This window comes from Oncorhynchus mykiss, chromosome 11, assembly GCF_057628025.1.
Source record: "Oncorhynchus mykiss isolate SJ-2025 chromosome 11, ASM5762802v1, whole genome shotgun sequence".
Taxonomy (NCBI): domain Eukaryota; kingdom Metazoa; phylum Chordata; class Actinopteri; order Salmoniformes; family Salmonidae; genus Oncorhynchus; species Oncorhynchus mykiss.
Genome location: NC_143032.1, coordinates 44662501 through 44677500, shown reverse-complemented (window position 1 = coordinate 44677500; position 15000 = coordinate 44662501). Strand labels below are relative to the sequence as shown.

At 44.2% G+C, this 15000-nt stretch overlaps 1 protein-coding gene across 17 annotated transcripts in view; it reads left to right on the top strand.

Moving 5' to 3' along the window:
• mctp1a (multiple C2 domains, transmembrane 1a) overlaps nucleotides 1–15000 on the top strand; it is a 224733-nt gene that overhangs the window by 152160 nt on the left and 57573 nt on the right. For all 17 annotated transcript variants that reach the window (XM_036935500.2, XM_036935499.2, XM_036935498.2 and 14 more), the window contains 5 exons: nucleotides 3807–3900; nucleotides 9748–9850; nucleotides 11285–11387; nucleotides 11766–11867; nucleotides 12337–12411. In XM_036935500.2, coding sequence (XP_036791395.2) covers nucleotides 3807–3900; nucleotides 9748–9850; nucleotides 11285–11387; nucleotides 11766–11867; nucleotides 12337–12411 — 477 coding nt within the window. The remainder of the gene's footprint in view (nucleotides 1–3806; nucleotides 3901–9747; nucleotides 9851–11284; nucleotides 11388–11765; nucleotides 11868–12336; nucleotides 12412–15000) is intronic.

The window sequence follows — 15000 nt, the reverse complement described above, 5'->3', positions numbered from 1 at the left end:
ATATGCTGGCTCCTTAAAAACGTATAGATGAGGAACAAATGCAATTAAATCCTTCCTCCGTCCCTGGCTTCTCACCACCGGCCCGGCCCGACATCATTAACGCAGCGCTGACATATCAGATGACTTTCAGCTTTCATCTGGCTGCTGGAGGAGAGGAGAAGAGGGAGGGGCACAGGGCCGGGCTATTGAACCTCCCCACTCTCCGCCCCCACCATCCACGTTAAGTCCCTGGTTTAATAGCATGTGGGAACAGGATGTGGACGTTAGCCCGTTAGCTCTCCGAGGTAAGCGTGTATTGCAGGCGTTTCCCCTTCCCTAATCTGCCGCCATTGAAGACAACTGACAATGCCCACCTGAGAGTGGGCTCTGGAGATGTTGGGCTTCTCAAAGACCATTTTCCCATCCAATATGTTTCTATTATACTCTGGGCCTAGGCTTTCATAACCATTCGTCTGTTTGATGAACGGTGGAGGGACATGGGTGGGCGGGCTTGTAGATGTTGGGTGTGGTATTTCCCCCATGTAGTAGGTTTGGCTCTTATTGTGTCTATTGTGCCGAATGGACTGACAGACTGCTGTCTCTCTAGCTGTGAGTTATTCTACCATGATGAGAAACGTGGAGGGTTTACTGTAGGACGTTGTGTATGCAGTGCATGTGTTGGTTACATTCATTTAATTGTATCTGTATGTTGATAGTATGGTAATAGTGTATATGTATCTTGATAGTGTATATGTATCTTGATAGTGTATATGTATCTTGATAGTGTATAAGTATCTTGATAGTGTATCTGTATCTTGATAGTGTATATGTATCTTGATAGTGTATATGTATCTTGATAGTGTATAAGTATCTTGATAGTGTATCTGTATCTTGATAGTGTATCTGTATGGTGATAGTGTATCTGTATGGTAATAGTGTATATGTATCTTGATAGTGTATATGTATCTTGATAGTGTATATGTATCTTGATAGTGTATATGTATCTTGATAGTGTATATGTATCTTGATAGTGTATAAGTATCTTGATAGTGTATCTGTATCTTGATAGTGTATATGTATCTTGATAGTGTATATGTATCTTGATAGTGTATAAGTATCTTGATAGTGTATCTGTATGTTGATAGTGTATCTGTGTGGTGATAGTGTATCTGTATCTTGGTAGTGTATCTGTATGGTGATAGTGTATATGTATCTGTGATAGTGTATCTTGGTAGTCTATCTGTATGGTGATAGTGTATCTGTATCTTGATAGTGTATCTGTATCTTGGTCGTGTATCTGTATGGTGATTGTATCTGTATGGTGATAGTGTATCTGTATGGGGATAGTGTATCTGTATGGTGATAGTGTATATGTATCTGTGATAGTGTATCTGTGATATTGTATGTGTATCTTGGTAGTCTATCTGTATCTTGATAGTGTATCTGTATCTTGATAGTGTATCTGTATCTTGGTCGTGTATCTGTATGGTGATAGTGTATCTGTATCTTGGTCTTGTATCTGTATGGTGATAGTGTATCTGTATGGTGATAGTGTATCTGTATGGTTATAATGTATATGTATCTTGATAGTGTATATATACATTTATAGTGTATATGTATATTGATAGTGTATCTGTATCTTGATAGTGTACCTGTATGTTGATAGTGTATATGTATGGTGATAGTGTATCTGTATCTTGGTTGTGTATCTGTGCATATATTCCATTCTGTGTATGTATTTTCTTTAGCCTTAAGTCTTGATCCACCAGTGTTCAGATGTTAACATGGTTTCCTCTACTTCACCCCTCTGCCAAGCCCAGTGATGGTGCTCTGTAGTGTGTTGGGTATGTCAGCTGTTTTAAGGTGAGGCAAGAAGCGGGAGCGGGCAGGACTTATGCATACTAATGGGGGAGGAGGAACTGGACTAATGGGTCTTAATGGGCCTGGGGGTACACACACTGACCTTTCCTCAAGTGGTGCCACTCCACTCCTGTAGCCCCTACACCCCCATAGCTCACCCTCAACACACACATAGCAGCGAGGGGGCAACTAGGAGGAGCGGAAGGGTTAGAGAGAGAGGGGAGAGAGAGAGGGGAGAGAGGAGGATGCGGAAGCTGTTAGCATTCCATTTTTATTATGACATTTCACAGTCATCCGATTTAATGTCCCCTGACCGGATTGTCCGTCCTGCAGACGGTGGGGATGAAATGTTATTTGGAGCGTTGATAAAAGGTGAGGCTCCTCCGAGATGACAGCGAGTCATAAGGCCCGGCGCGCTGACATTCATTTTCACCACAACAGAGATGGAATAAGACGTCACGGTGACAAGCTGTCAGTCAAGCCAGGGGCCCCGCCATATTACCATCCCCTCCTCCCCCTTACTCACCCTCGCCACATGCTACCCCCCCTCTCTACCCCACCTCCCCAGCCAATCCCTGTTGGCGGGTAAGAGGTTGAGGGGGGGGGGGTGGATCCTCTTCAGTAATGGGGCTAGGCTGAACCCAGATATATAGAGAGAGAGAGCCTCGTCAGCTTGGTAGCTGGGAGGATGGAGGGTGAGAAAATATATTCTACAGCCTTTCATTAAAAAAATAAAGAGGCCTCATCTCCTGAGCTTTTCAATCTATCTGCCTGTCTATTGAGTGGGCCTGAAAAGGCAGCCACGCAAATCAGAAATTCCTCTGCTATGGAAATGTTCCGGCTTCACAAATCAGCCATGTTTTTTTTTTTCTCTCTCTCTCTTTTAGGCCATCCCCAATAATCACAAATAACAAGCTGTCATATCTTCAGAGAAATCATGTATTAAACTTATGTGGAAAGGTTTTTTTTCTCCCTCTCCTTCCTCTCCTCTCATCTTTTTTCGAAGGCTTTTCAACAATAATATCGCTGGAAACAGGCAGAGGCTGATAGAGTTTATAATAAATTAAGTCTGTAGCCTCGCCCTGACTCCAAAATGTAAATTATAATTACTCCTCTGGGTATGTAAGGGGTTATTGCCAGAGAGAGAAATAAATTGAAGTGAAGTGCATTTTCACTGCTTTTAAGACACGCCAGCATGTCTCTCAGTACGGCCTCAGTGCATGTCTTTGTGTGTGTGTGTGTGTGTGTGTGTGTGTCAGTTTGTGTGTGTTTGTGTGAATGCTTATGCCGTGACACACACACACATTGACCTCCTCAGCTCTGTTCTTTATCTGTGCTGCCTGCCTGTCTGACCTGTGTGAAGTGACAATGATGCTGGTGCTAACATGGAGATATGTGTTTTCATTGAGTGTGGAATAGGTCACAGAGAGAGTGGAGGTGTGTGTGTGTGTGTGTGTGTGTGTGTGTGTGTGTGTGTGTGTGTGTGTGTGTGTACCAGTATGGCCAGTAAATAAGTGATGGTGCTCAGTAACTATCACATCACTGCCTGAGTACCAGTCATGCCTCAGTGGGAGTGGCTGAGCTCTGCAATATCTCTATTATCAGTAAATGGTGTTTCTCACTCTTTCTCTCGCTCTTTCGTTCGCTCTGTATCTCGCTCTCGCTGTTTCTCTCGCCCTCTGTCTCTGTCTCTCTCTCTCTCTCTCTCTCTCTCTCTCTCGCTCTGTTCACACAAAATAGAGAAGGTAATGATATTATTCTGACACGTGTGTGCCAAAATAAAAAAAGAGACAGAGAGGGGAAAAACATTGACTGGCTTGACAATAAAAGGACATCTTGCCAGTTCGACTCCCCTTGATGTGACCGTTTGAATGTCAGTGGTGAATTGCTGAACTCAAAAATGGTTACGCTACGCTTAATGTACTCAATGTACTCTTCACCCCTGACCTCTGACCTCTATCCTGCAGAGTGTGCTGAGGTCGTTCCACAACCTGAAAGATGTGGGTATGGTCCAGGTGAAGGTCATCAGAGCAGAGAGGCTGATGGCAGCAGACGTCACAGGTAAGTCAACTAAAACTCTTTCAATTGACGTGAAGACCTTCTTCTCGGCTATCAAGAGCGAAGCATTTTAGTAAATCTGTCACTTAAAAAAACACCTGCTTGTCTGTTAGTTTCTACCAAATTGAATCCTCCCATGCCAAGTGTATAAAACATCAATCCATCAATGTAGTTGTAATTGACAATGGCCAACAAGAACCCATCGAGACAGTATCTAGACTACAGAACATCTGATTTCTTCTGGATTTAATTCATATAGGGGAGAAGCTTCATTTAAACCTCCAAGTCTCCAGAATATTTCTCTGACATCCTAGTCTCTCCCTTAATTCACACTTTTAATGAGGTCTACAGTGGACAGGCCTACTTTACTGTTTCACAGTGTGTGTTATCTAGTGGAAGGGAAGTGGGAGTGAGTTAGCTTGGCCTTATTCAGGGGCGAGGACCCACACACATTAGCAGCTAGAGCCACGCTCCTCCATTTCCTTGTTGGAGATAGCGAAGCGGCAGTAACAAGGGCTAATGGCTCTGCCTTTTGTTTTTTTTACCAGAGAAACAAATGGGAATCCCTCCGCTATGTGCTGCTGACCTCAATGCAGAACTCATATCTCAGTCTGGGTTTTACTGTAGCTATTCTACAGTTAAGTATTCAGCCACTTTCAGCCCAGAACTTCTGCAGAAATGTGTTTCTTGTGTAATGATGGACAAATATGGCCTACGATAGGGAAGTGCATAGGATAGCCATCAAACCGTTTAGTTCAACAGAAGTGCAATGCCTCAAATGTCCTTTGAGTGAAGTTGTGTGTCCTCTTTTCATGCATTGTACTCCGGTGGTGTTCTCAGTGTGAGCATTTGTGGAAAGCTAGGCACTGTCAAGTATTACCATTTTGAGGCTCTCTCTCTCTCTCTCTCTCTCTCTTGCTGTTAGGTTGTCCTCTCCACCCTTAATTTCACAGTATCACCCCTATCCAGATGGTACATACCCTCCACTCCATATCCCACCCTCACAGATTGTTCAGCCGATCGACCACCCCATCTCTCAGATGGTTTGCTCCATCCTCTAGCCCCACCCCCTCAGATGGTCAGGTCCACCATGCTGACCTGCTAACCTTGCACGGCTGTTCCAGTGTGTGTTTGTTTTTGTGTGTGCGTGTGGTGTTCCCAAGGGAAGGAGAGGGAAAGAGAGAGAGAGAGATCATGAGAGAGAGTCCATGAGAACGAGAGAGAGAGAGACCATGAGAATGAGAGAGAGACCATGAGTGAGAGAGAGACCATGAGAGAGAGAGACCATGAGAACCAGAGAGAGAGAGACCATAAGTGAGAGAGAGACCATAAGTGAGAGAGAGACCATAAGTGAGAGAGATACCATGTGTGAGAGAGAGACCGTACGAGAGACCACACGAGAGAGAGACCATGAGAGCGAGATAGAGAGAGAGAACTTGAGAGAGAGGCCATGAGCGAGAGACATAGAGACCATGAGAGAGAGAGAGACCATGAGAGAGAGAGAAACCATGAGAGAGCGACAGACCACGCGAGAGAGAGAGATAGAGACCATGAGAGAGAGACCTTGAGGGACAGAGAGAGCATGAGTGAGAGAGACACTTTTGTATATTATTTACCTCACTTCTTTGGCAATGTTAACACGTTTCCCCGCCAATAAAGCCCCTTGAATTGAATTGAGACAGTGAGAGGCATATTTTTTCCATTCCACTCCAATTCACACTCACTCTCTCAATTCTATCAAATTTGAGGGGCTTTATTGGCATGGGAAACATATGTTTACATTGCCAAAGCAAGTGAAATAGGTCATGAACAAAAGTGATATAAGCAATACAAAATTAGCATTACACTCAGAAAAGTTCCAAAATAAAAAAGTCATTTCAAATGTCATATTATGTCTATATACAATGATGTGCAAATAATGATGTGCAAATAGTTCAACTACAAAAGGGAAAATAAATAAACATAAATATGGGTTGTATTTACAATGGTGTTTGTTCTTCACATGTGTCTCTAATATGGTCAAAGATTTGTCAGGAAGTTAAGTCTCTCTCTCTCTCTCTCTCTCTCTCTCTCTCTCTCTCTCTCTCTCTCTCTCTCTCTCCAGCCTTTCTCTCTCTCTCTCTCGTTCCAGCCTTTCAGAGACACACATGATCTTCCCAGTGAAGGAGGCATATGCACATCAATTTACTGCATCAGTATAAGAGGAACTTTGTTTATTCTCGGAGGATCAATCTTTGTAATGGTATTTGGTGTACAGTAAAAACGTGCATTGAGCTGAGGCGTCAATATTACGGCAGGGGCGGCAGGGTAGCCTACTGGTTAGAGTGTTCGAATCCCCGACCTGATAAGGTACAAATCTGTCTTTCTGCCCCTGAACAGGCAGTTAACCCACTGTTCCTAGGCCGTCATTGAAAATAAGAATTTGTTCTTAACTGACTTGCCTAGTAAAATAAAGATTAAACAAAAATAATCATAATAATAATACTATGTAACAGATTGTTGATGACACATATCAACACTTTGCAACGGTAGTCATAGGGATGTAGTCATAGGGATGTAGTCATAGGGATGTAGTCATAGGGATGTAGTCATAGGGATGTAGTCATAGGGATGTAGTCATAGGGATGTAGTCATAGGGATGTAGTGATGACAGGGATGTAGTCATAGGGATGTAGTCATAGGGATGTAGTCATAGGGATGTAGTGATGACAGGGATGTAGTCATAGGGATGTAGTCATAGGGATGTAGTCATAGGGATGTAGTCATAGGGATGTAGTCATAGGGATGTAGTCATAGGGATGTAGTCATAGGGATGTAGTCATAGGGATGTAGTGATGACAGGGATGTGTTGAGACTCAAACACTGCAGCATAAAGCATGCTTCTTTCAACATCTCTAAAAAAAGGAACTCAGTCTTGCCTCCTGGGAGACAAGGGCATCACCTCAGTTCCACCGCTTTGCTTAGCTCAGTTTAACACGCTTATCTAACTGGTGCCTGAAATTAGTTTGAAGCTCTCGCCGTGAACCCAGCCCCGATATGGAAAATGAACCCGGGGAGGAGCTCCGGTTGGCCATTTACCTGGACCGTCAAAGTAGCCCTCAAAACCTGAGCGTGTAATTGGCTGAGACAGCCGCCTCTGGTGCTCTCCATTAAGGTGAAAGTTCATCACCAGCGACAACCGCTCGCAGCCACATTGCCTGCATATTATTAAAGGAGAACACCGTTAGAGGGGGATATATTTTCTCTTCTTTAAAACATTTCAATCGTTTTCAGTGATTGGATTTCGGTTAATTGCAGCTCATTCGAGAGTAGTATCTTGTATGTTCTAGTGACCACACAAATAGCATGAACAACTGGTTGTTGGTGCACTAATTTAGGATGATGTAATATATTGTTCAGAATTTAGAAAAGGAATCCCCAAAAAACATAAAACAGCAGAACTTTATACTCAAACACTCCCCAGTGTTTTCTGAATTGCATATGGAAATTCACAATATTCATTACTTGAACAAAGTATAGAGCATGTGAAAAAGGTGAACCCACTCGAATAACTGATAGGGAATTATTCCGTTTATAATGATGTTGCATGGTAGAAGTTGAGTGTCGATATCAACTTGAAGCGTACCGCCAGATCAATACGTACCACAAATAGATGCGGGAGGCCACACCTACGGCTCCGCATTGATCACCGTGACATTTGTTTAGCTCTCCCACGAAATGTTCTGCCCTTGTCACAACATTCGAAGAAACTCACAGGAATCAATGGAGCCTGTACCCAACGCGCCGCCTCAACGGGGAATTGATGCGTGAACCCAAAATTCAGCCTCGCCTTCAACCCCATTTTGTTCTGTTATTAACTTAATTATTAAAAGCAACCCGCACACTCTTGGAAGTGATTTTATTTCACGTTACACTCTTGGGGAATTTGAATGGGATATGTTTCTCTCTCCCTGACCTAGCTTTTAAGAGTGATCTTCTTGAACAAACAGCAAAAGTGTTCCCAACAGTTCTGGTAAAAGTATAGATCAAAGCTGGAATTAAGAGTTTGTCGGGGGGGGGGGGGGGCAGTCCTTTACAAAGAAACAGTAACATGTATTTCCATACACAAACACAGAATATATAGGACATTGGCTGGGATTAGTACAGTATGCTACTCTCTGGAGAAGTGTCCAACCATTATGTGTCTATTTCATGGCTTTCAAATTGTGTGTTTTTCTTTCAACTCCAAAACTTTCTGGAGTCTTTCCTTTGATAGTGGAGAATTACATAAGACAAAATATTCGGCCAAATGTGAGTTTTGTTCATGCGGCTGAGGACGTATCTCCCGCACGGCTATCATCTCCATGGTGTCTTGGCGTCATGCTACTCATTGAATGGGGGATGATGTCAGCCTGTCTTTCTTCTTTGAACACCGCAGCTCAATCAGGTGTAAGAACACGGACTATCCAGTAGCAGCTCACTTTGTCGAGGCTAACCATCCCATGTCCTCCCTCAAATACACAGGCGTCGAGCGTGCTGCTCTACCAAGGAGAGGAAGGTAACATGGAGATCCTACTTCGACAAAAGGAGGCTTACTGGATGTCCTCTCTAAAAACATTGACCCCTAGTGGTCTGAATATGGACTTTGATCTCGGGCCCTTCTTATGAACAAATCATTGTTTTATGAACAAGCTTTATAAATGTACATATTCTTTCTACAGCTTGTTAGCGTACACCTAACGTGTTCCCCCCTGTTGATGATGCTCATTATGCATTAAGGTTGAACCCAAAGATTACATGTAGCAAATATGAAATGAAATACAAAAGAATGCTGTGGATTTGAATTAAACAATAATGTATGTTGATGCTAATATGAGGTGCAATATTCCATTTTGTTTCTATATGATAACAATAGCGTAATATATTGAATATGCCATAAACTATTTATTTGTTTACATCTTTTGTTTTTGAACAGCTTCACAAATTCATTTGAATTGACTTATCACTATGACACACCCCTCACTGTTGTCGTTGGTTGCACTAATCGCACGGTTTTGTCTACATAACCTGGTTCAAGTGTTCATGACGTCACCCCGAGGAAGGCACAGTGATGCCGAAACGTTGGTAAATACCCATGAAATTGCTGGGAGTTTATATATGGAGTGTGCCACTCTCTTTATTTTGATAGTCTTTCTTAAACACGCTGCCATCACATGATTTGGCTTAGTATACAATATAATGTCCGTCCGAAATAGCAGAGCCAGTATTATAAGGGATATGTGTAGATAACGTCAATCTTTCTGTGATTAGTGAAATGACATCAGTGTGTTCCTCTTGCGCTGTCTCGTCCGTCTCTTACTAAACTCCCTAGCTCCTCTCCCCCCTCCCTGCCTCTTCTCAGTCTCATCCCTGTCAGACAAGATGTCTTCTCTCTCTCTCTCTCTCTCTCTCCATTGCCCCAGGCAGAGTTTCCGTAGTACTTATCAGTGTCCGAGCGCTAGGATCCTTGTAGCAGGGCCGGTGATTTAGCGTAGCATGGGATAAAATAAATGTATCACATTGTTACTCTGGGTTATAAATGGTGGCTGGAGCTGTCATGCGGTGAGGAGGGTGAGGAGGAGGAACGGTGGGGAAGAGCAGGAGGGCTATGTGGCTGGTAATTCTCTGATCAGCTCCTGGCTGTTTCCCTGCGCCTCTTTATCAGGTAGAAAGCTAAGCGCTACTGCTAACCACCAGCGCTGCTTCCTCCGTAGGCTCCATAGGCTCCGTAGGCCAGCCGACACTGGATTAGACAGGAGTAAACCAGACAGAGATAAAGCTAATACAACTCCTCTCTATCTCTCTCTCTCTCGTTCTGTCTCCCCCTTGCAGGCAAGAGTGACCCCTTCTGTGTGGTGGAGCTGAGTAATGATCGGCTACAGACACACACCGTCTACAAGAACCTCAACCCCGAATGGAACAAGGTCTTCACCTTGTGAGTGCACTTCTGCACCCCATGTTGCCACAGACGTACCCACTCATGATCTCATACTGGGTGGTCTCTCTATTTCTCATTCTCTGTTTCTATCGCTCTCCGACACATGCCGCTACTTGCTGCACACACACAAATCAAATTCTGTTTGTTCTTAAATGTACTGTTGTGTCAATTGTGTTACACCTATACCTAATAAAATAAGAAAAGAAATCTTATGTTATTTTAAGTATTACAATACGTTTTAAATACATTGACGGATAACCATATGCCTCAATTGTATTGTTATCATAACTTTAATACAAGCGATGATTGTAACAAAGCAATTATAGCTATTACATTTACAAAATATATTTTTTAAAACAGCCTCATTTTAAAAACATGTTCACACTCCCAGTTATCTCTGTTTCCAATTAAGCCACGCGTTTACATTTGCAATAGGATGTTGTAAAAATGTAAGTGTTACAAGTGTAAATGTTATTGTGGAATGCACATGACAATGCACATTTTTAATGGCAAATTCTCACGTTTCTGCAGATATCTCGATTTATCGTTGTGTGGATTAAGCACATTTTCTAAAACATCGTGATTGAATAATGCAATCAAACACTGCCATTTCCAATGTGTTTTCATTCAACTAGCCAAACATTGCACCGTGTATATGCACTTAGCCTTCTGTGTATCATAAAAATATATTTTGATGAAAGAAAAAAAACATCAACTTTATATTTTGTTTTGTCTTTTCTTTTCTTTTTTTTAGGGGTGGGGGGGTGGGGGGGTAACAGGTACAAAAACAATTAAAGAGTTGCATCCAAAGATAACCCCAACCCATTCCACTTCTCAGTCTCCTTCCACCCGCCCGCATCCTCCCTCCCCAAATCTATTTATTTGACAGTATTATTGATTATTCATACATTCATGCATCGATACGTCTCATACAAAACATAGCTAATTCTAGTAAACCGTGGAGATTGAAACTCTGACGTCTACGTTTCGTTCCCTGCTTCAATCTTTCTGCCTATCAATGTCTTTTTTTTGATTGACATGCTTTAGTTTGAATTGGATTCTAAGACATGACTATGTACACATGTTGATTTCAAATCCATATTATTTATTGCAAATCTTCTTTATGGGGAAATACACTAGCGAATTGGGTCATTGAGTCGTCCTTTGCGCAATGCTGCGCCTCTCTCTCTCTCTCTCTCTCTCTCTCTCTCTCTCTCTCTCTCTCTCTCTCTCTCTCTCTTTCCATCAGCATCCTCGCTAGCCTACTTTTCAAAGATGACATTTCGCAAACCGTGATAACCCTTCCTCCTACAACTCACATCCTCTTTAGTTGAGCACAAAGGTCATAGAGGACTGTAGTTTCATCGTGCTATGAGCGGTGTGGGCAGGTGTCTGATTGTAGTGGTTTAATTGTTGTTCTGTGGCGAGCAGCAACGTGAAGGACATCCACTCAGTGTTGGAGGTGACGGTGTACGACGAGGACCGAGACAGGAGTGCAGACTTCCTGGGGAAAGTGGCCATCCCTTTACTAAACGTGAGTCCTCCTGATGAAATGTATCTGCTATCTCTATCGACTTCCCCTTGGGGAAATACTGTTGAGAAAAACACAACGTTTCTTTTGCAACTGTGGATGAGACTGTGTTATCATTGAGAGAGAGAGAGAGAGAGAGAGAGAGAGAGAGAGAGAGAGAGAGAGAGAGAGAATGTGAATGTGGTAATGTTGGGCTGATTCCCCAGGATAGTTAATTTCTCCCTGACAGTGCTGTGGTGGTAATGAACAGGTACTTGTCAGAGTTGCCACAGTTGTTTTGGGCTCTCTGTCAGATGCAGCAGCTGGGGTTCAAAGGTGGCCCAGGGAGTGTATTCAGCCGGGTATTGCCAGACAGACGGCTGTCATGTCCCTCTCCCGCAGATTCAAAATGGTGAACGGAAAGCCTACGCCTTGAAAAGCAAGGAGCTGACAGGGCCAACAAAAGGGGTCATCTTTCTCGAAATAGACGTGATTTTTAATGCTGTAAGTCTTTCTTTTTTCCTTCTCCTCCCCTTTTTTTCCTACTATGCCCCCCCACACATACACACACACACACACACTCCCTCCCCGCTCCAGAATTGTCGTCTTTATGCTGTTTGTCCTTCCTCCCCTGCCGTCCCTTGTCCCCCGTCCTCATTTTCAGTTGAATTATCGAACACTCCCACTCAGCTGCCTTTGTTCGCCCATTTATTCTCACTGTGTGTGTCCTGCCGGCGGCCATCTTAGTTCTGTGTGTGATGGAGAGAGCTCTCGCTATAGCCCGTGACACAGGGCATATGTACTGCCGTGACTCACAACAACATATATGTAATGCATTTAACACAGTCAATTCAGAAATCTGTCTATGCCGTTTTGTGAACGATCCCAGTAGATATAGGACCATATTGTGTTATTGTGATAATGTCCCACCATTGGCTGTGTGTTGATTAAATGTCTATTATCCCCACACCAGGTGAAGGCCGGTCTCAGGACGTTAATACCCATCGAGCAGAAATACATTGAGGACGAACCCAGAGTGTCCAAACAGGTAGGTCAACACCAACGCCCTCTAACCTGCTGGCCCGTTTAGCTCGGCGTCTACCACCGTCCTCCATTATATTACAAATGTTAACAAAACCCAACCGGTCATGAGTGGCATCTTGTGAGGCCACAACAGTGTGGGCAGGAGGGAGAGAAAAACGCCGTCCCCGTCCCCCCCCTCCCGCCCCCCCGGCTCTCTCCTTTACTGTGAGGGGTGAATAGAAATGTCAAGCTGTCAGCTCTGGGGGTGTATAAGTAGATTGGCCATCCTTAGTTGGCCCTCTGTGCCACTGCTGATTTGCACTTCATTGTCACGCCGCTCAATGTGGCGGCCCCACAAAGGGCTGAATCGTGGGGGCTTGCCCACATCAGACGTGTCACATAAACGCCGTTTGGGCTGAGCAGTCACCCACTCTTATACCCTTTTGTCTCTCTCCCCTCCTCTTCCCTCTCGCTCTCCTTCTCTCTCCCTGTGCCAAAAGATGCCCACTCTGCACTTTCCCCTGTGTGCTCCTCCCCACCCACCCACCCTCCCTGTTTGCGCGTCTCTATGTTCATCTGCACTTCACCTCTGACTCGTTGAGATGCCCCATGTCAACGTCTCTGAATGATGATGTCATCGGTTGCTTTAGAGAGATTGCCCCGGTGAGGGCTCTTTTGTGTTGGGCTCGTCCCCGCTGTGGCCCGCTGCCTGTCCATACACACACAAACCCCAAAAGTTGCCAGTTAAATACAGACATTATAAGACATTATAATTAAGACGGTTAATTTCTGAATGCAGGATATTACCAGAGCCGGGACCTAAGCAGGAAAAACTCCACGTTGTAGTTATACCCTAGCCTATAGCCTAGGGTCCAGGGTTTTTCCTGGTCCAGTCATGTGATCACGGGAAAAACTCCTGGCCCTAAATATTAGTACTCACGTTGCACGTTGCAACGAAATGCGCGGAGCAAACACAGTAGAGAGAGACTTTAGAGCAGTCCTTCTGCTGCTAGTTACAGCTGCGTGATCAAAGCGTGGCCGCGTGAGACCGTGCGGGGATGCGGGTGACTCAGAGTGCTGTTGTCTGCAGGGGATGGATGTCCCCGACAGGACACCGTAGACACACAGTCATTCTCAGTTCACCACTACTCTCCGTTGAATAATGGATTAGGCGGTGGTGTAAAAAGCACAATTCCCCCTTAAACATCCCCGAATCCTCTTAAAGACACATCAGAATAGATATTCCCTCTTCAGGGACTACTTCCTGGATGTGACCTGATTGGCTGACTTCTATTCTGTCGTGTCGTTATGGCATTCCGTGATTGGAACACAGCGGAATGGGACAAGCGATGCTTTCTCCCTCGCTGGCCAGATGCCGGCATGGACTCCCTAGGGATGTGAAATCATCACAGGCCGTGAACACTATTACTATGACTTAACTCCATTTGACGAGCTAGCTTTAAAAAGACACCGCCTCAGTGAACCTGACTTGATTTAGCGATTGGGTTTCCTGTACGCTCAGCATTTCGTTAACGTTATTGTGCCAATACTTGACCCAACACTAGGCTGGGTGACGTGATGGGGTCTGAGAAACATTTTTTTTTTCTCCAGTATCTCATACCCCATTACATTGGCAGCGACATTACTAGGCAATATTGCCCAAAACATTTTTTATTGACGTTATTATGGCCTGAAGACGTTTTGACCCAAGGCGTGGTTGAATACTTGATTCTGCTTGGTCGTGTTAGAAGTGGAATTTCATAGTAAATGTGTTTTTATATATCTTTTAATAATTCGATAGTCACTACCACATACCGAGGGACATTTTTGGGGAATCTAACTAATTGTTAACATGCGATGGTTTATTGACCTATTGACGATGACATGTCATGAGCAACTAATACCCAGGGCTGACAAGGCCATATAAAAACCACATGATGGTAACACTTAGAGCGCCAGTGAAGGCACCGCGTGGGAAAGACAGTTGGCGGACTTAGGCAGGAAAGCTCATTGAGATGTGATGACAGACGCTGACGTAGCGTTCGAGTTCCAGAGGAGTCCTCCGAGAAAATGTACCTCTGCCAAGTATTTCCCAAGCGCCAGGGTTCGGGGATTTCGCAAACGTCTCAGATACAATCTTCTTCGTTATCAGTCACCTGTGGCCTGTTTTTCGTTTTATTGGGACAATCCCATGGTTTTAAGCCAGCCTATTATCAGACAGCTGCAAGATGGCTTTGTTTATATGATACATTTTCCAGACACGATTCCTCCTCTCCTGTCTTTAGACAAGCGTCATCTATATTTAGCATACAGCCTACCCGCTGTCCTATATTGACCAATCAAGTAGCAGTTTGTATAATACTCTGTCATTACCATGCCTGTGTGTATCTTCCTGCGTACATACGCGGCATTGAAGAAGTCTAAGTGTAGTCCCACTCGTTGTCCCCGCCGTTCTCTCAGTCTAAGTGTAGTCCCACTCGCTGTCCCCGCCGTTCTCTCAGTCCAAGTGTAGTCCCACTCACTGTCCCCGGCGTTCTCTCAGTCGAGAGGGCGTGGAGTCCACGTGACGGCATAAGGAAGCTGTCGAGTGAGGGTCGCCTCCCGAAAGAATCGA